This window comes from Mustela lutreola, chromosome 6 (assembly GCF_030435805.1).
Source record: "Mustela lutreola isolate mMusLut2 chromosome 6, mMusLut2.pri, whole genome shotgun sequence".
Lineage (NCBI taxonomy): Eukaryota > Metazoa > Chordata > Mammalia > Carnivora > Mustelidae > Mustela > Mustela lutreola.
Window position 1 is genome coordinate 158,734,835 of NC_081295.1, and position 20,564 is coordinate 158,755,398.

Here is a 20,564-nt window from a genome sequence, read left to right on the forward strand (position 1 = left end):
AACAACTCTCACTGTGGAAATGGTGGGTGCAGTGTACACTCCAAGGACAGGGAGGGAGAGAGGAGGACCTCCAGGGGCCTGCTCTCGGGTCAGCGGGTGGTCATGTCCTCTAGATGAGCTCCTCCAACAGTAGCCCCCGTGACCGAGTGCTTGCCACAGCCTGGCACACTGTTACAATGGAGCAGGCGTCTTCCATTTTGTAGCCTCTGAACGAGAAAGACTTGGGGCAACGGTTCTAGATCAAGCACCAGGAAACTGGCGTGGGGTTTTACGATTCACAAAATACTTTCATCGGAGCACCTGGGTGGCTCTGTTTGTTGGGTGTCTGCCTTTGGCTCAGGTCATGATCTCAGAGTGCTGGGATGGAGCCCTGCATCGGGCTCCCCACTCATGGAGCCTGCTTCTCCCTCGGCCTGCTGCTCCCCCCGCTCGTGCTCTCTCCCTCTCTGCCAAATGGATAAATCAAGTCTTAATGAAAGACAAGGAAGGAAGGAAAGAGGAAGGGAGAGAGGAAGTACTCTGTAAACACGGCTCCCATTACATCCTCAGATGACTGCCAAAGTGGTGCCCTGGTTGTTGCTGAGTTCCAGACCTGGAGTGGGAAGGCTCCGCATCCCAGGGGCTGTTTCCTTCTTGCACAGACAGAATAACAAGTCTCCACATAAGGCATGTTTGCAAACCTATTTTGTAAATTGTAAAACCCCATGCCATTGTGGAACATAAAGGGTGATCATAACACAAAGTGGAATGTGGGGGCGTCCTGAGCTGCGAGCGAATGCCGGGCTCTGGAGCCAGTGGGCGGGAGAGAATTCTTGAGACGTCATCGTGCAAAAAAAGTGATTTTATTAAAGCCCGGGGACAGGACCCGTGGGCAGAAAGAGCTGCACTGGGACAGGGGCCCATCACATATTTTCAAGTTGGGAGGGGCCAGGGACAGCCACAAGCCTCCAAGGTGATTCTGAAGCAAGTTTTCCAGGACTCTGAGGGAGCTAGCTATTGTTGGGAAAGGGCGCTTATTCCTGTTTAGTGAAAACTCCATCCTGAGACCCTTTAGATGTATATCAGGGTCCACAGGCTTGGGGGATGAGGGCTGCCATACATTTTGGGGGCAGAGACAAAGGAACTTACCAAAGGAACTTCCGTATAAAGTAGACTCACAGGATCCTGGGGTCGGGCTAAGGCTGCCTTTTACCCTTAGCGAAATGTCCCAGCGGAAGTTCCCTTGACTGCTTCAAGGTCAGGTCACCGGGCCACCGGGCTGTAGGCAGTAAGGAAACTTAGCTTTTTTTTCTTTTGTTTCTCACATCAACTGCAAATTACATGGAAAACAATAAACGTGATACCCATTGGACTGATTAAAATCAATGTACGTGGCCGAGCCTGGGCGCCAGGGTGGCTCATTGGGGAAGCTGCTGCCTTCGGCTCAGTCGTGACCCAGGGTCCCAGGACGGAGCCCCACGTCGGGCTCCTGCTCAGGGAGGTCTGCATCGGCCTCTGCCTGCTGCTCCGCCAGCGTGTGCGCTCTGCTCCCCACCCCGTGTCAAATAAATTAAAAAAAAAAAAAAATCACTGAGCCAGGTTGAACTGAGTGAGGGTAAGGGGCCGGGCCCTCCCCGCGCTCCCTTACCTGCAGCATTTCGGTCAAGGGGTGGAATCTCCCCACTGCCTTCGCTTTCTAAGATGCTGTGTGCCTCCACCTCCCCTCTGGGTCTTGTTTTGGCTCTAGATGCTGTGGTTGGAGGTGGTGAGTTTTAATCGGAGGTAATCCTCTTTTTTCAAGAACAAATCCAGATCCCGGCGCTAGGTGGGACCTGCGGTTGCTACGGGTAGGAGGGTGGGCTGCTGAGGGGCGGGGCTCTCTTCCTTTCTGACTGCTTGGACTGAACTCTCTTGACCTTGGTAGGTCTACAGCCGTGGCTGGGCCCCCGGGCAGGGAGCGCGACGGTGAAACCGGGCTGGGAGAGCGGGGCTGCAGCCGGCGCTGGGCCCGTGGGCACTGCCCCCCCACCCCACAGTCCCTGTCCTCAGTGCGCCGCGGGTGAGTGGGGCAGCTGGGTGTCGAGCTTGCAGGGACGGAGGCAAATGCAGGGTGTTGGTCCCGCACTCCCCAAGCCTGAAGCAGGCCGGCGGGCATTGAACTGGGGGAAAACCTGGGTGTCTGGGGTGTGGCCCGGGGCACCCACCTCTCTGGCTACCGTGGGGGGGGGGGGGGCTCTGGCCCGTGTTGAGAAAGCGGGGATCCCAGAGGAGACGCTTCGGGGCCAAGGGGCTTCAGGCCTCCGCAGCCCCGGCCCGATGGATGGGAACCCCTCGGCCCCAGCCCGCGGGAGTGAACCGTCTCCGCGACGGTGCACAGTTCTGCTCCGGCCTGCCCGCGGGAGGCCTCACTGGCCCGGCCGGAGGGCCCCTGACGCCGGCAGTGGGAGCCCGGGCTGCTGGCTGCTCCGCAAAGCCTGGCAGGGGCGTTGGGGCTCTTGGTCCCAGGACTGCTGTGCGGAGCTGCGGACAGTGGATTTGCGTCCCAGACACGAGGACGGGAAGATGGCGACAGGCTCCCTCGGGGCATTCGCATTTGGGAAGGGCGGGTCCCCGGGGCCACCACCTTCCCCGCTGAGGGGTGTGGGTGTGCCGAGTGCGCTGGGAGGTTCCAGGAGCCTGCGGCAGTAGCACTTCCGTCCCCAGACCAGACGGTGGCTTAACAATCTGGACCGGGGCATTTCCTGAGCACCCCAGCAATGCTGTGTGGGGGACCGGCAGGCCGCAGGGTAGGGGATGGTCCCCACCCGACATCTCGCACAGCGGCTGGGTTGTGCCTCCTCTTCAGCAATCCAGCTAACGCCATTGTCTAGTGCCCCTCTCTGTTTCACCACCAGTCCAGGGAGAGTGAAAAAAAAAGGCCAGTGGGTTTTCTGAGCTGTTCAAGGGACTGCACCTTGAGAAGGAGACGTGAGGTGAGAGCTGTCCCCCAAGGAGATGGGGTTCGGCCGGAGCTCCCCGAGTGGCCCCAGTGCGGGGCTCACCGGAGCCTCGGTGTTCTCTGTGGGCTGCTTATCCTGTCAGTCTTCCCGAGGACCTTTCTGATTCCTTCACAGAAGCGCGTGTGAAAGTCCGTAGAATCCCATGGTGTTCGGCACTAGATGGGGTCTAGAGATTTGTCCTTTCCCATTGTCTTGTAAGACGCGGTCAAAATGATGCAGCTTGCACGAGGCGGTTTGCACTGTCTGCAGAATTCCGCACGGCTGCCCGAGGGAGTGCCGGGGACACGGCCGTCCTGTCCTCAGGGGGAGAGCCTAGGCTTTGACACTGACTCTGCTGTGGACGAGCTTCTCGGCGTCTCCGCACTTGAAGTGCCACGAAGTGGAGTCAGTTACTCCGACCTCCCGGGCCGTGCCGGCACACAGCAGGGCCTCCGCTGTTCTTGGTGTCCCTGACCCGCTGAGGGAGCCCTGCCGCTCTCTTCCTGCTGGTGACGCATTTTGTTTCTCTCTGACCTCAGGTTGGGAGCGGTGGGCACCGGCCAGAGGCTGAGGCAGGGCGGGCAGAAGGCACCTGTCTTCATAGCCCCACACCAGCTGCGGAGCCCCTGTGACGAGTCCCTGAACCCTGTAGCCTGCCCTTTGAGGGACCAGAGGGTGACCGCAGAACCAAACCAGGAAGAGCAGGTACATCCATCCCGGGAAGCCATGCCAAACCTCCCCGAGGCCTCTGCATGGCCTCTCCATCTGCACAGTGACCAGGACCCAGAGAGCCCCAGTCAGCCCTGGGGGCCAGGCGGGCCGTGGACAACGCTGGAAGCAGACAGCGTGGAGGAGAAGCTGCCCCTGCGGGTGGCGGAGCAGGCGGAGCGGGCAGCCGCAGCCAGAGCGTGCTGGTGGGAGCCGTGGCTGCAGGTGAGCAGAGCCGGCCAGAGCGAGTGCAGACCGGCTGCCAGCCTCCGGAGCTCCGGAGCTCCGTCCTCTGTCCTCAGTCTGGCCCGTGGTCACACGGGGTTTCAGCCGTTTCCAGGCTGAACAGCCCCCTGCGAGCAGAGGTGGCCTAGGCTTTTCTCGGCCCCCGCCTCCACCCCACCCTGCAGCCCTCCGTGGAGTGGCCCCCTTACTCGTGCACACACCCCCTCACTTGTCTTCCTTCCTCTCCTTTTGTAGATCACATCCCTGGCTTTGTGCCTGTCCTTTCCTGTTCCTTCCTTCCTTCCGCCGTTTATTGTTCAGTCGGTTCTGTAAACCCTGTGCTTGGATAACTCGAGTCCCCCCTGCTCTCCCAGGAGCCGGTCACCTTTGACGATGTGGCTGTGAACTTCACGCAGGAAGAGTGGGTGTGTCTAGACACCAGTCAGAGGCTCCTGCACCAGAACGTCATGGCCGAGACCTTCAGAAACCTGCTGTCCGTGGGTAAGAGGCCGGGGTTCCCTCAGCATGCCCCCTGCCCAGGACACCCCCCAGGACCCTGGGACGGCCAGCTTCCCTGAGCAGGTAGATTGGCTCACAGCTTGCTTTCCTGACCCTGGACCTCATCTGCCTTCCAGCTGTGAAGGACCTAGGTCACTAAGCTCAGGGTAAGAAGAAAAGAGATGTAAGCCCGCACAAAGGCAAAGATAATACTCGGCACGTGAGGGTACATTGAAATTGTAGCTCTTCACGCAGCAGTGCTCACTGCACTGCTCGCGGCCGGGAGCCAGGGACTCCGTTAGGAGGGTGCCTCCTTGCTCCCAAGTGTCCCACGTTAAGTCCTTAAAACAAGGCTGTGGGAGAAGTTAGCCAAGCCTGGGATCTCACTCTCTGTCCCCTTCCCGCTCCCGTCAGAATCTTTCTGTCTACCCCAGATCTGGTCATCAAGCTTGAGCAAGAAGAAAAGCAGTGGAGAGCCGAGCTCCCGCTCCGTCCCCCAAGTGGAGAAGGCCTCCCTTCCGGTAAGCATGGCCAAGGAGGAGAGCAGGCGAGGGTCCAGGCCAGGCCCTGGGCGGGTAGAAGGCTGCCTCGGAGCCCCGGGGCCGAGCACGTCCTCGCCCAACCTGCATCCTTCACACCGGGCCCCACTCGGAGCCACAGGAGGGCTTGAGACCCTGTGCTCGCGTCCCTTGGCCCTGTGGGCATGTGTAACTGTTCAGGACAAGCCGATGTCTGCAACCGCAGGGATCGGGGTGCCTCTAGGTTGCCTGTGTCCCCTTCAGGAGAACAGAAGAGGAAGGGACATGAGCTTATGCTGAGCCCCAGTTGAGACCTGTTCCTGAGCTGGAACAGGAGGAGAGAGGTTTCTGGTAGGGCTGACCAGGGGCACCACTTCCCGTTCTAGCTGCGTGATTTAAGGCACTGCCCTTCCCTTGGGTGTCCCCATTTGTACGACGTAGGAGGGCCCCTGTGGGTGTCATGGGAGCGGGAGATACTGCAAGTGAGAGGAAATGGATTTCAAGAAATGGGGTTATAGGCCAAAGTTGTCATCTCCGCTCCCGCTGAAAGACTTTCACATTAAATGTTGATTAACTTTTAACTGGGAAACACGGAGGTCTGTCCTGCCTGCCGCCGGTGAGGTGCTCTAGGGAGAGCCAGCGTGTTGGGGGCGGTGCAGGAGGGCGCTGGGGGGATGGGGCTGATGGGGCCAGTCCCTGTCCCTCCTCCACCGCAGGCAGTGGGAAGAAGGCACTCGAGGAAGAGACGCAGAGGCCGCCAGACGACAAGGAGGCCCTGGCCTGTGGAGGGACAGGCCCAGCCTCTGTGGCCCCGGCGCCCACACCTAGGACCCCTGCGCTGCCCGCGCCCCAGGCCGGGCCGCCCTTCCTGTGCCCGCCGTGTGGCCGGAGTTTCAGCAAGCGCGCCAGCCTGCTCAGCCACCCGTGCGTGCACAGTCCCCACGCGACCAGCAGGTGCGGCCAGTGTGGGAAGGGCTTCCAAAACCCAAGGGAGCTCGGCTACCACAGGCGCACACACCTCGGGGACAGGCCCTTCTGCTGCCCACTCTGCGACAAGACCTACTGCGACGCGTCAGGGCTGAGTCGCCACCGCCGCGTCCACCTGGGCTACCGGCCCCACTCCTGCCCCTGCTGTGGGAAGTGCTTCCGGGATCGGTCCGAGCTCAGACGCCACCAGAAGACACACCAGAACCAGGATCGGGTGGCCGGAGACCAGAAGCCCATCGGGACCGTCCCAGGCGCCGGAGCTCAGGAGCGCACCGACGGGAGCCAGGGGTCCAGCCAGAAGCTTGTGGCCGTGACTCAAGCCCTGGCGGCCAGGGCCCGAGAAGCCACCACTGGAACCCAGGGTCCTGTGGCCAGGACGCAGCCAGGGACTGATGGGAAGCCTGTGACCACTGTGAGACTGTGGGCAGCAGCCCCAGGACCTGGGACCAGGATGCACACGCCCAGCCCGAGAGCCCCCTGCCTGGACCCCAGGCCCCACGGCCCCCCAGCGAAGCCCTCAAGACTCAAGGTGTTCTCTTGCCTCCATTGTCCTTTGACTTTCGGCAAGAAAGCGTGTCTCTCCAGCCACCAGCAGGCCCATGTCTCAGGGCAGCCCCGCAGCTGCTTCCGCTGTGGCAAGTCCTTTAGCTCATCGTTGGCGCTGGTCAGACACCAGCAGACACACTGGAGGCAGAAGACCTACCGCTGCCCAGTGTGTGATGTCTGCTTTGGGGACAGGGACAGCCTCCTGGGTCACTGGGGGGACTCCAAAAGCCAGGACCTGTGTCTGGGCAACCTTCAGGTGTGCTGGGCCATCCTGGGCCAGTGGCTTAGCTTCTTTCATGATGCCCCCCCTTTGTCAGGGAAGGAGATGGACCTGCCCCGGGACTCAGGCTCCCGGGAGAGGGTGAGAAGGGCCGGGGGGGGTACGCCGGAGAGGGGAGAGCAGGTGAGCCCAGGCCTCGCTAACCGAGGTCTCCTTCGTGCTTGCTTCTGCTGATGCTCTGGCAGGGTCAGGGGCCCCCGCAGGAGGAGGGGGGAGGGGTGACCAGGGAAATGCTGAAAAGACGACAGGAGAAGTGGCACACGGAAACTCCTGTACGTTAATTAGCACCTGCCATTTTCTTTGTGTCTGATCGACCGTCAAGTGGTAATTGTTGAGAAGACAGTGGCGGCTGTGGTAGGGCTAAGAGGGGAGCGGAAGGAGGTGGGGGGGTCGGGGGTCCCATCCCTGCAACTGGGGAGTCCAGCCGGTGTTCGGATGCGGCCCTTGCTGCTGCCCGCGGGGCGGGGAGGGGGCAGGGGAGGGGGCTCCAGGGTTCTCGCTCCCCCTGCTCCTCCCCGGCAGCCTCCACACCCCTCAGCTCTGCCCCTCAGGATGGACGCTGGGGAAGAAACAACCCCCATGGGCGATGTTGGCGGACAGGAATCGGCGGCAGGGAGGCGGCTGGTCTCAGTCCTGCCTGCGTTCCTGAGCAGCACAGGTGTCGTCCGTCCGAGAGAGGAATGCCTGCTTGGCCGCAGCAGATGGCGAGTGGCCGGGGTGGGCAGCCCGACGGGGGCGGGGGGGGGAAGGTAGACGGGAGAAGAGGACGCAGCCTTCCTGGAAATGCAGACTGGATGTCCCTGTGGCGGGGAGGCCAGTGAGAGTGCGGCGGGTGGAGGCCACACCCTGGGAGCCCGTGCCAGGGCCACCAGGCCGCCCTCCAGGCTGGCCAGGATGCAGCATCGCTCAGAAGGGGTTTCCTGGAAGGAGGAGGAAACACCGTGACGAATCTGTGTTTACCAAGCCTTGATCCGCCGAGAGGAACGGCCCCCAGGAATCCCCTGGCCTCGAGGCCCTCCGCAACCCCTCTGGCTGGCCGGAGGGAAGGCCCTGCAGGCGGCAGCCGTGAGGGACTGAGGGACGGCCACCCCGACCCACACCCCTCCTCCCTGCCTGCCTGGGGTTCCCTTCTCAGCTTATAAAGGGAGAAGAAAACTTACTTAGCTCCTCAAGAAACTGCCCTGGAAAAAAAGAAAAATCCATGACTGGTGGAAGATGACCCGCCCCTCCCCACACAGCACCCCCCCCCCGCCCCCCGGCCCCTGCTCTGTAGCGGCCCCACACCACTGAGAGCCCGCCCTCCCACCACACCTGCAAGTCTCCGGTGCAGCCAGTTGTAGCAGATGACCAAGGCCAGCAGGGGTCCGAGCACTGGCACCAGCACAAACAGGGTTATCTTCCAGCAGGGCACCCTCAGGAAGTGGGGGTCTGAGCGTGACCACAGAACAAACTGGGTTAGAGGTTGTCCCCTGCCCCCTCCCCCCAGTCTGCGTATTGTTGGGCTTCTTAACTGGCTGAATGGGCCCAAGAACACACAGCTCTGTCTGTGCAGAGTTCAGGCATCTGGGGAACTCCAGTGAGTGACAACGGTGCGGGATCCCGGTTCTCACCAGCCCTTAATTGAATTGAGCATTTCTTCCATTAAAAATGGAGGCCACAAACCAGTCGTCAACAGTACCTATGACCCTGTTACCAAGAGAAACCACAGATAAACTCTCATTCCCGCTGGACTTGTTGCTGAAATCTGGAAATATCTATCAATATTTGGACAAAATTATTGGACCTGCTGCTACATTGTTTAGTGCGTTTTTGTTGTTTGAAGAAGCATTTGTCACTATATGACAGATGGGTTTATGTTTTGATGCCTGTACTTCAGTGGTTTTCTCAGCAACTGTACTTGTTATCTGTGACCCTTTTAAAAACATTATTCTGGAGAAGGGTCCGTAGGTTTCACCAGAATGTCCAGGAGATTCATGGTACCGAAAGGTAGTACCTTTGCTTTGAATCCACCAAAGATCACTTTCCTCCCTTTGCGGGGTGTGTGGTCTGCACGCTGATGGGAGTCCTAAGTGCTAGGGGTGTGCCCCCTGTTCAGGAAGGCTGCTCAGGGCAGCGACCGACCCTCTGTGCTCTGCATTAAGGCATCTTAGCATTTCTGCAACATCCATGCAGCGGGGATGTGGGTGCCCCTCTGTTGCAGGCATGCTCCTTCAGCACTGGGGACACGGCAGTGAACAAAAAGGATAGGGATTGTAGTCTTGAAGGGCCAACATTGTAAAGGGGCTTGGTGTGTCTTCCTCCAGGAAGCCTTCCCTGATCAGTCCCGTAGAGTCACTTGTTCTGTGCTCCTAAGGACACTTCTACCATGTGGGTTTCATCAACGATGCATAAGTAGTCGGTCCTCCATGATGTTGGTGTCCTGTCCCCAACTGGATGGCCAGCATGCCTGGGAGGGCCCGGGTACCTCCCCTCCATAATTTCTGCACACAGACGCCTTGGTCTCCCTGCTGCAGGGGTCGGCGGGCCAGGCTCAGGGTACAGTGCGTGGCCCGGAGAGGCGTCACAGGAGTGCTTGCTAGCAACATCTCAGCGTGACTTCCTCAAAAAGGCAGCGTGAAGGGCAGAGGCAGGAGGCCAACTGGGAGCGAGGGTTCTCATTTCCCCCGGACTGGGGCCCACCCACACCGGGCTGACTGGGCCCTGGCACTTACCAAACGTCCGGTGCAGGTTCTCTGAAAGGGAACACAGGGAGGGACTCAGTGGGGCACTCAGAGGAGACCCCTTCCCCTCGGAGCCTCTGCAATCCGGTCACTTAAAACTCAGGAGTGAGGAACGCCCCTGGAGGAAGGGGAGCTGATGGACTCTGCCCCGGCTGCGGCAGAGGAAGGAGTCTGGTCACAGCTCCTGGCTGGCCGCGGGGTCCGAAATACTAGCGGAGTTCCGTCGGAAGGAATCCCGGGGCGTGGGGACGGTCCTGACCGAGGACCGTGGACCGTGTCGGAGATGCCGAAGGGGAGGCAGGGAACGCGGAGGGCGGGCGACGAAAACTCACCGATCTCCGCGCGGAGCTTTCCTATGGTAGAGAAAGGCAGCGCTGTTAGTCCAGCCCTGGCCGGACATGGGGCCCGTCCCACCGCCGGCGCCCCGGGCCTTGCGCAGGCAGCGGGTGGACAGGAGAGCCCGGGCCTTGCGCAGGCAGCGGGTGGACTGCAGAGCCCGGGCCTTGCGCAGGCAGCGGGTGGACGGCAGAGCCCCGGCCTTGCGCAGGCAGCGGGTGGACGGCAGAGCCCCGGCCTTGCGCAGGCAGCGGGTGGACGGCAGAGCCCCGGCCTTGCGCAGGCAGCGGGTGGACGGCAGAGCAGAGGCTCCGAGCTGCTGGTGGCAGGAAGTACAGGAATGCAGAACGCAGGGAGCCGGGGTGGGGGGCGGGCAGCAGTGCCCCGACCTGCTTCAGGTGCCCTCACCTGAACTGCGGCTGCTCTGCGCCTCCGCCTCAGGGTCTCGGTGCCCTTGGCGCCCCCCACCCCCACTGGGCTGCACTTAGTACCTGTAAAGCCGCGAGCGTGGGGATCGGGAGGAGACGGTGCTGCCGAGACTCGGGACGTAACAACACCCCCTCCCCGACGGCGGGGAGCGAGCTGCCCCCAAGAGCCCGGGGTTCCACCCGTCCCACGCCCCCTCCGCTCAGCCAGGGGACTGACCGCCTCTCTACCGCGGGCGGAGTAGGGCGCCGGGACCCGGGGCCGGTTCAAGGCGGGGAGGACCCCGACGCCCGCTCGCACACCCCGGCCCTCCCCTGTGGTTTCTGCTCTCAGGACCGGCGGGGGGCGGGGGAGAGAAGACCCCCAGGGCCCGGGAGCCGTGGCTCGGAACAGCTGGGAGAGAAGGGGCAGGACGACGCCCTGCGCTCACTCTGGCGCGGCGTGAAGCGCCCAGGTGCGGTCCCGAGGCCGCGGGGACAGCCCCGCGCCCCGCCCCTGGCAGGTGTGTCCGCTCGCGGGACTGCTGACCCTCGCGCGCCTGGCGGGGAGGCCCGCGGTGATACGGGCTGTTGCAGGTCGGCCCCGCCGCGCAGGGAATGCGGGGACCCGTTGCAGAAGTGCAAGCGCGCGGTAAGGCGTAGACTCGGCTTCCGCAGCTTGGACCCGATGCCCCTCGGAACTCGGCACCAGGCCGCCCAGCTCCGAGCGCGTTCCCGGGGGTGGGGGGCGGCCCGCCCTCCAGCCCTTACCTCTCAGTCTGTGCTGCAGGCAGAGGTAGACGAGGCCCGCGGCGATCTGCAGCAGCAGCACCGGGAGCACGGCGAGGAGGACCAGCACGCCGGGGTTGATCCAGTAGAAGGGGTCTGGAAGGCAGAAGGAGCGCTGCAGCCCCGGCCCCGCACTGATCCTGAGGCCCTGGCACAGCCCCAGGGGGAAGCGGGTCTGCTTCCGGGAAGGCTCCCCGCGGGCGAGGCCCGTCTTACAGAGTTTAGGAACCAGCTAAGAGACTTAGGTCAGGTCCTCACAGCGCACCGGGCTGGGGTGGGGGGGCTGGGGGGGTGCCAGGGGGTGACCGCACTGACCCACGACCACCCCTCTGGAGGAGGGGGCCACAGTCCCACGAGACTAGAGCACAGCTTGACCCTGAGCTGGGCCGGGGTGGGGGTTAGGGAGTCAGGATCCGTGCAGTTAGAGGGGAAAACCAAATGGAGTTATTTTTAGTCATCTTTGAACTGAAATTTAGCATTTCTTCCCATTAGCAGGTCTGTAGGCAACGTGCCACAATAGTATGAAGAGAATCTGACTTTGTCATCAAGAAAAAACACAAATATTTTCATACCATGTTAGAGTGGTTTGCAGAAACCTCAAAATATATCACTTTGGTTCATCACTACTTTAACAAGTGAGCCACCCAGGTGCCCCTATCATCACTACTTTGAAATTACAGTAGTTCTCAGGGCCGCTTCATATCTTGTAACATTTTGATAGCCGTGTTTCAGTACAAATATGTTTTATTTCATGCATTTGAAAGATCCCTCTGGGAAGGGTAAAAACAGAAGGGCCGAGGCGGGGGAGGTTCCTGGCTGGCTCCTCAGTAGGGAACAGGAGTCTCCATCTTAGGATTGTGAGTTCAAGCCCCACATTGGGAACAGAGTTTACCTAAAAAAAGAGAGAGCACAGGGGTCCGTTGACGTCCCCGGTGCAGTTATGAACCCCTCCTAGGGTGGTTTGATGACTGAGGGGATGTGGTGTGGGACCATGGATGGGGGTGGTCTCCGGCTCTGGCTCTGCCCCCACCTGGAACTTGCCATTCCAGAATCTCGTTCATCCATGCCCAAGAGCTCTGCCTGTCTAAGCTCAGTGTGTCCAGCTGGCTCAGCCCACCTCATCTTGTTCTCTGCTATCCTGGGACAGATAAAGACAGGGCCATCAAGGGCACGGACCAAGAGACAGCAAGGGACAGCACGCAACTGGACCGAGAGGGTTTCTTAGGTAGGAACCAAATCCTTCGAGCTGCAGGTTAAGGCTCTTATCTGTGATGTGCCCCAGAAGAAAATGTAGCCAATTCTGCTCTCCAAGTTCTTATCCCAAGTTCCCTGCAGGTACAGACTTGCACACTTGTATACCTTCACAAAGTGCTAGAATCACAAAACGGGAGAGAAGGAGCCATTAGGGGCCTGCTGATGGAAAGTAACAGGAGAGAGCATCACCTACGAATGCTTGGAAAAGTAAGTTACACCTGGTTGTACTTCTCTCTCAGTTTACAAGAAACACAAAGATGGGGCACTGTGTAGAACAGAATGGGGATGGACCAGCAAAGCTAGAGCGTGGGAAACTCCACAGGGCAAACAGCAGCCTGTGGATCTCGGTTAGACCTGACTCAAACTGAACAGCTCTAGAAATATATTTGGGTAGCCGGCAGGGGAATTTGAACAGAGAGTGGCATTGAGGATATTAGGGAATTTTTGTTAATTTTAAAAGACAGGTTGACAATATTGTGTTTATGGTTTTTTATTTTTATTTATTTTTAAAAAGATTTTATTTATTTATTTGACAAAGAGAGATCACAAGTAGACAGAGAGGCAGGCAGAGAGAGAGAGAGAGAGAGAGAGGAAAGCAGGCTCCCTGCTGAGCAGAGAGCCTGATGTGGGGCTTGATCCCAGGACCCTGGGATCACGACCTGAGCTGAAGGCAGAGGCTTTAACCCACTGAGCCACCCAGCCGCCCGTGTTTATGGTTTTTTAAAAGAGTTCTTCCCTTTTAAAAGAAGTGGTACTTTCTTCTTGTTTGTTTTCCAAGTAAACTCACCCCCCCATTGTGACCTTGAGATCAAGAGTCACTGAGATCACCCCAGATGACCTTGAGATGGTGAGTCATATGCTCCATGGATTGAGTCAGCCCAGTGCCCTTGAGTGACCCATTCTTGCACATTTAGTGATTTAATGATAATAATGCCTAGGATTTGCCCTGGTAATTCAGTGGGGGAGGGGAGAGACTTGCGGGTCAGGGGAACTGGCAGTCTGTCTGTCCACCTGGGTGACTGCCGCAGAAAGGGGGTGGGACCCTCGAGGCTCCCTGTGATCGTCTCTCTGCTTCTGTGATGCTTTTAAGTTTCATAATGAAGCGTAGGAGGAAAGGCTTAGAGAAAATAGGTAGTAAAATCACAAAAATGCAAGAAAAAAAGTCGGAAAGAAAGAGAAAGACTCTGGAGAGAAGGCGGGGAGGTGATTCTCTGCTCTAACAGTCACTGCAGTTCAGTCCTCGAGCTGCTCGGATTCCTGCTCCCCGGCGAGGGGGCGGTCCCTTGTTTACGGGTAAAACACTTTCCTTAGACTCAGGCTCGCAGACTCTGAGCTGGGAGGACCCGGGCTGGGACGTGGAACCTCAACCCAGGGAACACCGTCCCCGGAGGCGGTTTCGTTTCTCTCGCTCTCTCTTCCCTTCCTCCCCTCTTCCTTCCTCTCGCCTGGCCGAGTCCCCTGTCCTGCTCTCTTCTCTCTCTCCCTTCCTTCCTTCCTCTCTCCCTCCCTTGCTCCCTCTTCCTTCTGTCCTTGGGGACGGGGTTGTGCTGGGGGAGGCAGACTCGGAACGGGAAGGCAGGAATGCCACCCCTGACCGTCCTCGCGAGGACACGGCCGCGCGCCCAGGCCCCCAGCCGGGCCAGCCGTGCGCCCGACCTCGCAGGGCGCACAAAGCCGTTTTCACAGCCCGGACGCCCTCCTGCAGGCGTCGGGCGTTGTTACCGCGCACACCAGGCCATCTTCTGGCCGCGACACACAGAAGCGACGGATTGTCTCCCGAGCGCGTGCGGAGCCGCGGAAGGACCCTGAGACGCTGTTCTTCAGCCAAGGGCAGTGGCAGTCAGGGCTCCCTCCCCGCACCCCACCTGAGGGGACCGAACAACAAATGCCCAAACCCCCCTCATCCAAACACTCCCGAGAGCGAACTCGGAGGGGAGCGTCTCTCTTTCACACGTTTGCTCCTTTGTGTCGTTACTTGGAGCACGTTTTCCGGGCTTGTTCCTCGTCCAATAAAACACCCACACCCACCGGGGGGGCCTCTGTGCTGGGCTTGGGTAGTTGGGCTCCTTCGGAATCCTGCCTCCCTTTAGAACCAACAAACAAGGAGACATTCCAGAGCCAGACGTGGAAGGAAGAAAGTCCGCTTGGCCCTGGAAGTCACTCTCGGGTTATTTGCACCCCCTCTAGCGGCAAAACAACAACAACAACAAAACCAACCAGGAATGGACGATTCTGGGTGGTGCTGCCTCTGTTTCTCCGCTTCTTTATTTTTTAAAATGTTTGTCTCTGTGTGTGCTCGCCCTCCCGTAACTGCCCTATGGGACCGTCTCATAGTCGTCTCTCCGTATCCACTACCCCTGCGGCCGGGACCGTGACGTCTGTGCTGGGTGCCCACCTCCAGCAGCCCGTCACCCACAGCCCCCAGCTCGGTGCCCACCTCCAGCAGCCCGTCACCCACAGCCCCCAGCTCGGTGCCCACCTCCAGCAGCCCGTCACCCACAGCCCCCAGCCGGGGGCACGGCCCTCATGCAGTTCTGGGGTCCAGGCCATTTGCTGCCTCCTCGCCCTGCCTCAGGCCCGGCTTCCCCAGCTGGCCGGCCGTGAGTGTACGCACCCCCCTGTCCCACAGCGGGGGCTGTGAGCCGCAGGGTGGCGTCTCCGTTGAGAGAGGGTCCAGTCTCAGGGAGGTCGCGCCCCCTCAAACACTCACCTTCCACTCTCAGTTCCATGGCCGCCTCCTCCTGGTAGGAATGATCTCGGAAGAAGCAGGTGAACCCTCCTTCGTCGGAGAACCTCACGTTGCGGATCCTGAGGGTCACCTTCCCCTCGCCCATGGCTTCTTTCAGCAGTTCAGTCCGTCCCCGATATTCGGGCGCCTGCTCTGCATCCTGGTCCTTGCCGTTTCGGTAGAGATGGACCACCCTGGAGAAGGGGGGCCGGTACCAGCCCACCTCCATGCCTGTGGCGTTCTTCCCAGGGTAGATGCGACACGGCAGCTCGGCCTCATCGCCCACCAGCGCCCGGATGGGGTGGCCCGGTCCTATGACCCTGAACTGACCTGTCCAAGACACCAAAGAAAAAAAACTGAGTCACGGGACCTCAACACAGAAACACGTCCTGGGAAGGGCTGTGTGCTAGAGCCAAGGAAGAAGACACTGATTTGTAGACGGAGTTCTTGAACCAGGAAGGGGAAATCCCTGGTTACAGAGGTGCGAGCGCCCTGGATGGGAGGAAGGTTCTAGTATGTGGCCACCCTGCAGAGCTGCTCCTGCCGGCTGTCTCCATCGCTGACTCTCTAGCCCAGCTGTTAGGTCCCATCACGGGATGTGGTCCTGGCATCTTACAGTTTAATTTTTGGGACGGGGGATGGGGTGGGCCCTGTCTGAACCTATCCAAGCCGCTCCCTACTTTCCCCTGGTGGGTTTGCTTTGGTCCTTGTTCACACGCTGTTCCCTAGATGTCCCCCACTGGGGCGGCTCTACTTCCCTCCTCTCCTCTGTGCCTTCAGCCCAGGCTCCCAAACTTTTTGCCACGTGGAGTGTGTCTGTCAGCCAGACTCAGAGCTCCTAGAAGGGAAGACTGGTTTCCCATGACACCTGCTAGGATTTCTCAAGGGGTAAGTGGGGCTGGGCCTCCCCTATTGGGAGGGGAGAATCTCCCTGAGGCGGAGAGCCTGTCTTCTGGATGTTTTTCCTTTATGGGCCCCAGCACCCGACAGCACATGGCAGCAGGGCTCCTCTGAAAACTCGAGCGCCCGATCCCGTGGGAGAGAGCTCTCCGACACGAAGGGACGCGGCCAGTCAGCATAGATCGCGACTTATCAGGGGACGGGCACCGCCTCCTCCCGGTCCACCCTGACGGCCGCTCCAGTCCGCAGTCATCAGTCGGAGGAGGCAACGCGGGAAAGGTCGGTCTGGATAAGCTCAAGGAGACCTGGGCTGGGGCTGCCTTATGGCTGCGTTATGGAGCTCGGGCCCGATGCTGAAGCGCGCAGGGAGCCTGTCAGCACACCCAGGGTTTGGACAGATAATGTGCGATGCACCTTGAGGATGAATTGAAGGTGAACCCAGGGTCGCCTCAAGGCAGAAATAAAGATCAGTCTTACCTGCGGAGCTGCAGGACAGCTGGAGGAGGAGGACCAGGGAGGGGAGGCAGCCGGGCAAGCAGGACCTCCACGAACTAGCCATCTCCGCGAGGACTGGGGACAGAGCGTCCCTGCAGCAGGGTCAGGCCAAGCAGAGGCCCTCGGGGTGCATGTCCCCTGCCTCTGACGAAGCCTGAGGGAGGATCCAGGAGGCCGGCCTCCTCCAGGCTGTGCCACAGCTGTGCTCCCACGAACGGCCGAGTCAGCCCCACCAGGCACTTACACAAAAGGGCTACTGACCCAGGGGGTGACCAGGGCCTGGAGCAGAGGCCGCCTGGTACTGGCTCCCCCCAGCCCCTCCTGCAGCCCAGCATTCCTGGGGCTTCTGGGGGTGACCACTCGCTGGGCCTCAGGAAGGGCTGTCCTATGGTCTGTGAGGTTCCTTCAAGCCCTCTCTTCCTGCTGTCTGCCAAGGGGGAAGAATTGTTGTGGGTTTTAGGAAGGGGAAGCCCGGCAATCTCCCTGACCTCTAACTGCCCTCTCTCCGACACACGGCCGGGCTGCCTTCCTTCCGTTCTGATGTGTGCGGGATCGCTTGGGCCCGTTCCCCGAGAACACATTTGGGAAGGGCGTGAGCTGAGCGTTGCCTGTGCTCCGAGAGGCCAGCGTGGAGGAGGGAGGCCCCGGCAGGGCCCATCTCCCGGCCTTGGCATCATGCTTTGACTTCCTCACTGTCACAGGGAGAAGTGAGACCTTCTTCCTGCCCGTAGACTCAGTAGCTCCATGAAGAGTAGGACCAGCGGCATCGCTGACGGGGAGAACGAGAGCAAAGGAAAAAAAAGTTAAACTTCCTTACAGCCCACAGTCCACTGACAAGTCCTTGGAACGGGCAGTGACCTTCCCCTGGGAGCTCAGCTGCCTCGACGTTAATACCCTGCTAAGAGCAGAGGGCGACCTTCGCTTAACATTATCCTGACCCTCAGGATCCTGTAAGTCTACTTTAGCATATAAAAATTCCTTCAGAAATTTCCTTTATCTCCAAACCTCCAGGATTTGATCTGGCAACCAGCCCCCCAGCATATGGCCCACCGATACACATCTGAAGGGTCTCATGACTCAGGTTCTATTGGACGGTAATAAATGACCCTTCCCAACAATAGCGAGTCTCCTCAAGGTCCTGGAAACCTTGCTTCCAAATTCCTTAGTGACTTATGCTCTCTTGGACCCCTCACAACTTGGAAGTCTATAAAGGGTACCCCTCCTGACCCCGGTGCGGCTCTCTCTGCCCACAGATCCTGCCCCCCTGCTTCAATAAACCACCCTCTTGCACCAAAAATGTCTCAAGAATTCTTTCTTGGCTGTTTGCTCTTGAGCCCTAACATTTTCACATCAGTCACCAAATTTGAAAAGCGCATTTGCCAATCTTAAAGTAAGGCTGTAAAAAAGAGTCAGGATGGACAGTTTAAAACCGTGTCGTCCAACACAACCATCACTAGCCACAGTGCTCGTTCAGATTAAAATTAAATAAAATTTGAAGTTCAGTTCCCTGATCACCAGCTGTGTTTCAAATGCCCAGCAGCACACGCAGCTAGTGGTTAACACGCGGGACAGCACACACAGGGGCCATTGTCGTCAACGCAAGAACTTACACTGGGCGGCACTGTTCAAGGGCCAGGAACCCCACTGGGGTGTACGTTTTCTGCTTTTGTCTGAGGTGAGCCTGAATTGCTAGGAGAACAGACTGGTCAGCTGAGCCCGGAATGGCTTGTCACTTCTTCCCGCAAGGCGGCTGGAGCTGGGCACACGCAGGCTGGCCACTCTGGAGCCGTGAGGGTGACCGCCAAGGTCGGGAGGGGTCAATCAGGTGGGAGGGCAGGCTCTGCGTTGGCCTGAGTGTCTCCCCAGGGGCAAGATACTTCCCTGGGCAGGGCTGGAAGTCGTCCAGTTGTCCTCCGGTGGTCAAAGCTGGATGGGAGACAGGTGGGGTGCAGGGCTGGGAGAGCAGAGGGCCAAGAGCTGGCCGACTGGGGGCACCTGGGGCGCTCAGTCAGTTAAACCTCTGCCTTTGTTTCAGGTCATGATCTCAGGGTCCTGGGATGGAGCTCTGCTTCGGGCTCCCTGCTCAGTGAGGAGCCTGCTTCCCCCTCTGCTTCTGCCTGCTGCTCCCCCAGCTTACATGTTCTCTCTCCCTCTGTTGAGTAAATTAATAAAATATTTAAAAAAAGAAGTTAGCCAATCAAAGCCACTTTGGAGAACTCACAGTGTTTCTGAAAACAAACACCAAAGAAACACCTTACTGGGCGCTTCCCTGTGGTGCCATCCTAACCGATTTGCTTGTATTGATTCATTTAATCCTACAACAGCGAAACCAATGTTAAACTATTTCCATTCTTATGTTACAGATGAGGAAACAGAAGCACGCGAATGAAGTCACGTGCCACAGGTCACACCACCACAGAGCGGCAGGGATGGAATTTGAGCAGGTTTTCCCTCCGCAGTCTGGCACCTGTGGGCACCTGTGGGGACCACACCAGTCCCGAGCCACACTCACCTTCGGGTCCTCCCCCGTCTCAGGTCTCTGGAAGGCGGGTGGCCCCTGGAGCCGGAGGAGCTGTCCCAGGGATGACGTGGTCTCCGCGCAAAGGCGAGGTGAACAAGAGGAGGGGCCACCGGGTAAAAGAAGCCAGTGGCATCACCATTTACAGAATTCCGGGTGCTGGAGCGTCGGTTTTTGCAGGTGTGGAGAGGAGGGGGTGAGCGGATGGGGTGAAGCCGCCCTGTGCTGTTCAGAGCTGGGCATTTCCCTCAGTGCTCAAGTGTGGCTTTATCTGACCTAGTGCGGCCGGGGACGTGACCGCACAGGCCTTCCTGGGCTGTTCTTGTGTGCTCTTCTCTCCTTGGCTGCTTCGGTTTTCTCTGCACCTCTCCCCCACCACGTCGGATGGCAGCCCAGGCCCCCAGTCATGCCGGGGGACCGGGATGCTGTACCCAGCGACCGTGGGCTCCTGACCGGCTGTCCTTGTGCTGGTAGGAAGCACGCCGGGAGAGACAGCTCCTCGGGGGCTTACCGGTCAGAGCGCCGTGTGAGCCCTCCGGACTCGGCGTCCGGCTCTCATCTCCCACCAAGGAGACACACACCCTGTTCCGCTTCTTGTGGCCACTTAACAAGGCGTCTTTCCACAGTGACACATGATGTAGCTCCCTTGCACTTGCAAAAAATTAATTTTTGTGGTTATTCATATGCTTTGTTTCAAAATCCAAAAGGCATAAAATAATGTCCCTTGAAAACCTCCCTCCAACCGTCCAGCGCCTTCTTTCTCTGAATCTTTCCACGTATTGGCCACTAGAGGAGGCTCCAAGAGAAATCATTCCCCTCACCTTGCAGTTTTTAAAACACAAATGGTAATAATTTTTCTTTTTTTTTTTTTTTTTTAAAGATTTTATTTATTTATTTGACAGAGAGATCACAAGCAGGCAGAGAGAGAGGAGGAAGCAGGCTCCCCGCTGAGCAGAGAGCCCGATGCGGGCCTCGATCTCAGGACCCTGAGATCATGACCTGAGCCGAAGGCAGCGGCTTAACCCACTGAGCCACCCAGGCGCCCATAATTTTTCTTTTTAAAGTAAGCCCCACACCCAACATGTGGCTTGAACTCACAACCCCAGATCAACAGCACCTGCTTGACCCACTGAGGCAGCCAGGTGCCCCATAAATGGCAATGATTCCTCTTAGAGACCATTCCGTATTAGTACCTAATGAACATACTCATTAATTATTTTATACAGTGACACAGTATTTTATTACATGAATGTATCAAACTTAACTGGTTTCCAAGAACATTTAGGTTGTTTCCATTTTTTAAGTGTCTGTTTTACCAGCTTAAATGAAAATGTGTTTAATTAATTTAAATAAATACATATTTCAAAGAAATCCTATGTGTTAAGCTTTGTATTAGGCTTTGATAATTAAAGTTTCAGGAACACAGGTTCTTGCCTTCATGTAAATTATATTCCAATTACATTGCAGCTATATACTTTAAAAAAAAAGATTTTATCTATTTGAGAGGGAGAAAGAGCAGAAGTGGGGTGGGGGCAGGAGTGGAGGGAGAGAGAGAAGCAGACACCACCCCCCCATCCTGCTGAGCAGGGAGTGGGTGGGAGGCCCTCCTACCTGATGGGGGGCTTGATACCAGCACCCTGAGATCATGACCTGAGCCGGAAGAGAGAGATTCTAGTTATGTGTCTCCTAAGGGCAGAAGTC

The 20,564-nt window shown here is 58.5% G+C and overlaps 2 protein-coding genes and 3 long non-coding RNA genes across 6 annotated transcripts; 4 read left to right on the top strand and 1 right to left on the bottom strand.

Moving 5' to 3' along the window:
* Nucleotides 1-2,409: 2,409 nt before the first annotated feature.
* On the top strand, nucleotides 2,410-6,893 carry ZFP57 (ZFP57 zinc finger protein). Its single transcript, XM_059179549.1, has 4 exons — nucleotides 2,410-3,890; nucleotides 4,265-4,391; nucleotides 4,823-4,909; nucleotides 5,623-6,893. The coding sequence occupies exons 1-4, from the start codon at nucleotides 3,684-3,686 to the stop codon at nucleotides 6,891-6,893; spliced, it is 1,692 nt and encodes a 563-aa protein (XP_059035532.1). The 5' UTR covers nucleotides 2,410-3,683.
* Nucleotides 6,894-6,987: 94 nt separating this feature from the next.
* MOG (myelin oligodendrocyte glycoprotein) lies at nucleotides 6,988-16,595 on the bottom strand. Of its 2 annotated transcripts, none has more exons than XM_059179551.1 (8): nucleotides 16,328-16,595; nucleotides 14,933-15,280; nucleotides 10,951-11,064; nucleotides 9,772-9,792; nucleotides 9,431-9,451; nucleotides 8,031-8,147; nucleotides 7,880-7,895; nucleotides 6,988-7,639 (listed from the first exon to the last, which is right to left on the bottom strand). In XM_059179551.1, exons 1-7 carry the CDS (start codon nucleotides 16,407-16,409, stop codon nucleotides 7,888-7,890), a joined length of 711 nt encoding a protein of 236 aa, XP_059035534.1. In that variant the 5' UTR covers nucleotides 16,410-16,595; the 3' UTR covers nucleotides 6,988-7,639; nucleotides 7,880-7,887. The 2 variants fall into 2 exon arrangements, with proteins under 2 accessions (XP_059035534.1, XP_059035533.1); XM_059179550.1 differs by having other exon boundaries at nucleotides 7,880-7,900; nucleotides 16,328-16,593.
* LOC131834856 (uncharacterized) lies at nucleotides 11,062-13,253 on the top strand. Its single transcript, XR_009354977.1, has 3 exons — nucleotides 11,062-12,193; nucleotides 12,304-12,429; nucleotides 13,001-13,253. It is a non-coding gene; the product is annotated as an uncharacterized LOC131834856 (long non-coding RNA).
* LOC131834857 (uncharacterized) lies at nucleotides 15,277-16,329 on the top strand. The gene is made up of 3 exons (XR_009354978.1): nucleotides 15,277-15,431; nucleotides 15,731-15,838; nucleotides 15,931-16,329. It is a non-coding gene; the product is annotated as an uncharacterized LOC131834857 (long non-coding RNA).
* Nucleotides 16,596-17,965: 1,370 nt separating the features above from the next.
* On the top strand, nucleotides 17,966-19,720 carry LOC131833313 (uncharacterized). The gene is made up of 3 exons (XR_009354380.1): nucleotides 17,966-18,151; nucleotides 18,709-18,789; nucleotides 18,881-19,720. It is a non-coding gene; the product is annotated as an uncharacterized LOC131833313 (long non-coding RNA).
* Nucleotides 19,721-20,564: the final 844 nt, after the last annotated feature.

What these genes read in the sequence shown, in the direction of transcription:
- ZFP57 (XM_059179549.1), top strand. Translation starts at nt 3,684, where the DNA reads ATGCCAAACCTCCCCGAGGCCTCTGCATGGCCTCTCCATCTGCACAGT. An exon ending in GGTGGGAGCCGTGGCTGCAG is followed by an intron (nt 3,891 to 4,264) that starts GTGAGCAGAGCC and finishes CTGCTCTCCCAG; the next exon opens with GAGCCGGTCACCTTTGACGA. An exon ending in CAGAAACCTGCTGTCCGTGG is followed by an intron (nt 4,392 to 4,822) that starts GTAAGAGGCCGG and finishes TGTCTACCCCAG; the next exon opens with ATCTGGTCATCAAGCTTGAG.
- MOG (XM_059179550.1), bottom strand. Translation starts at nt 16,409, where the DNA reads ATGGCTAGTTCGTGGAGGTCCTGCTTGCCCGGCTGCCTCCCCTCCCTG. An exon ending in CCTGCAGCACAGACTGAGAG is followed by an intron (nt 9,793 to 10,950) that starts GTAAGGGCTGGA and finishes TCTCTACCATAG; the next exon opens with GAAAGCTCCGCGCGGAGATC. An exon ending in AAAGCTCCGCGCGGAGATCG is followed by an intron (nt 9,452 to 9,771) that starts GTGAGTTTTCGT and finishes GTTCCCTTTCAG; the next exon opens with AGAACCTGCACCGGACGTTT.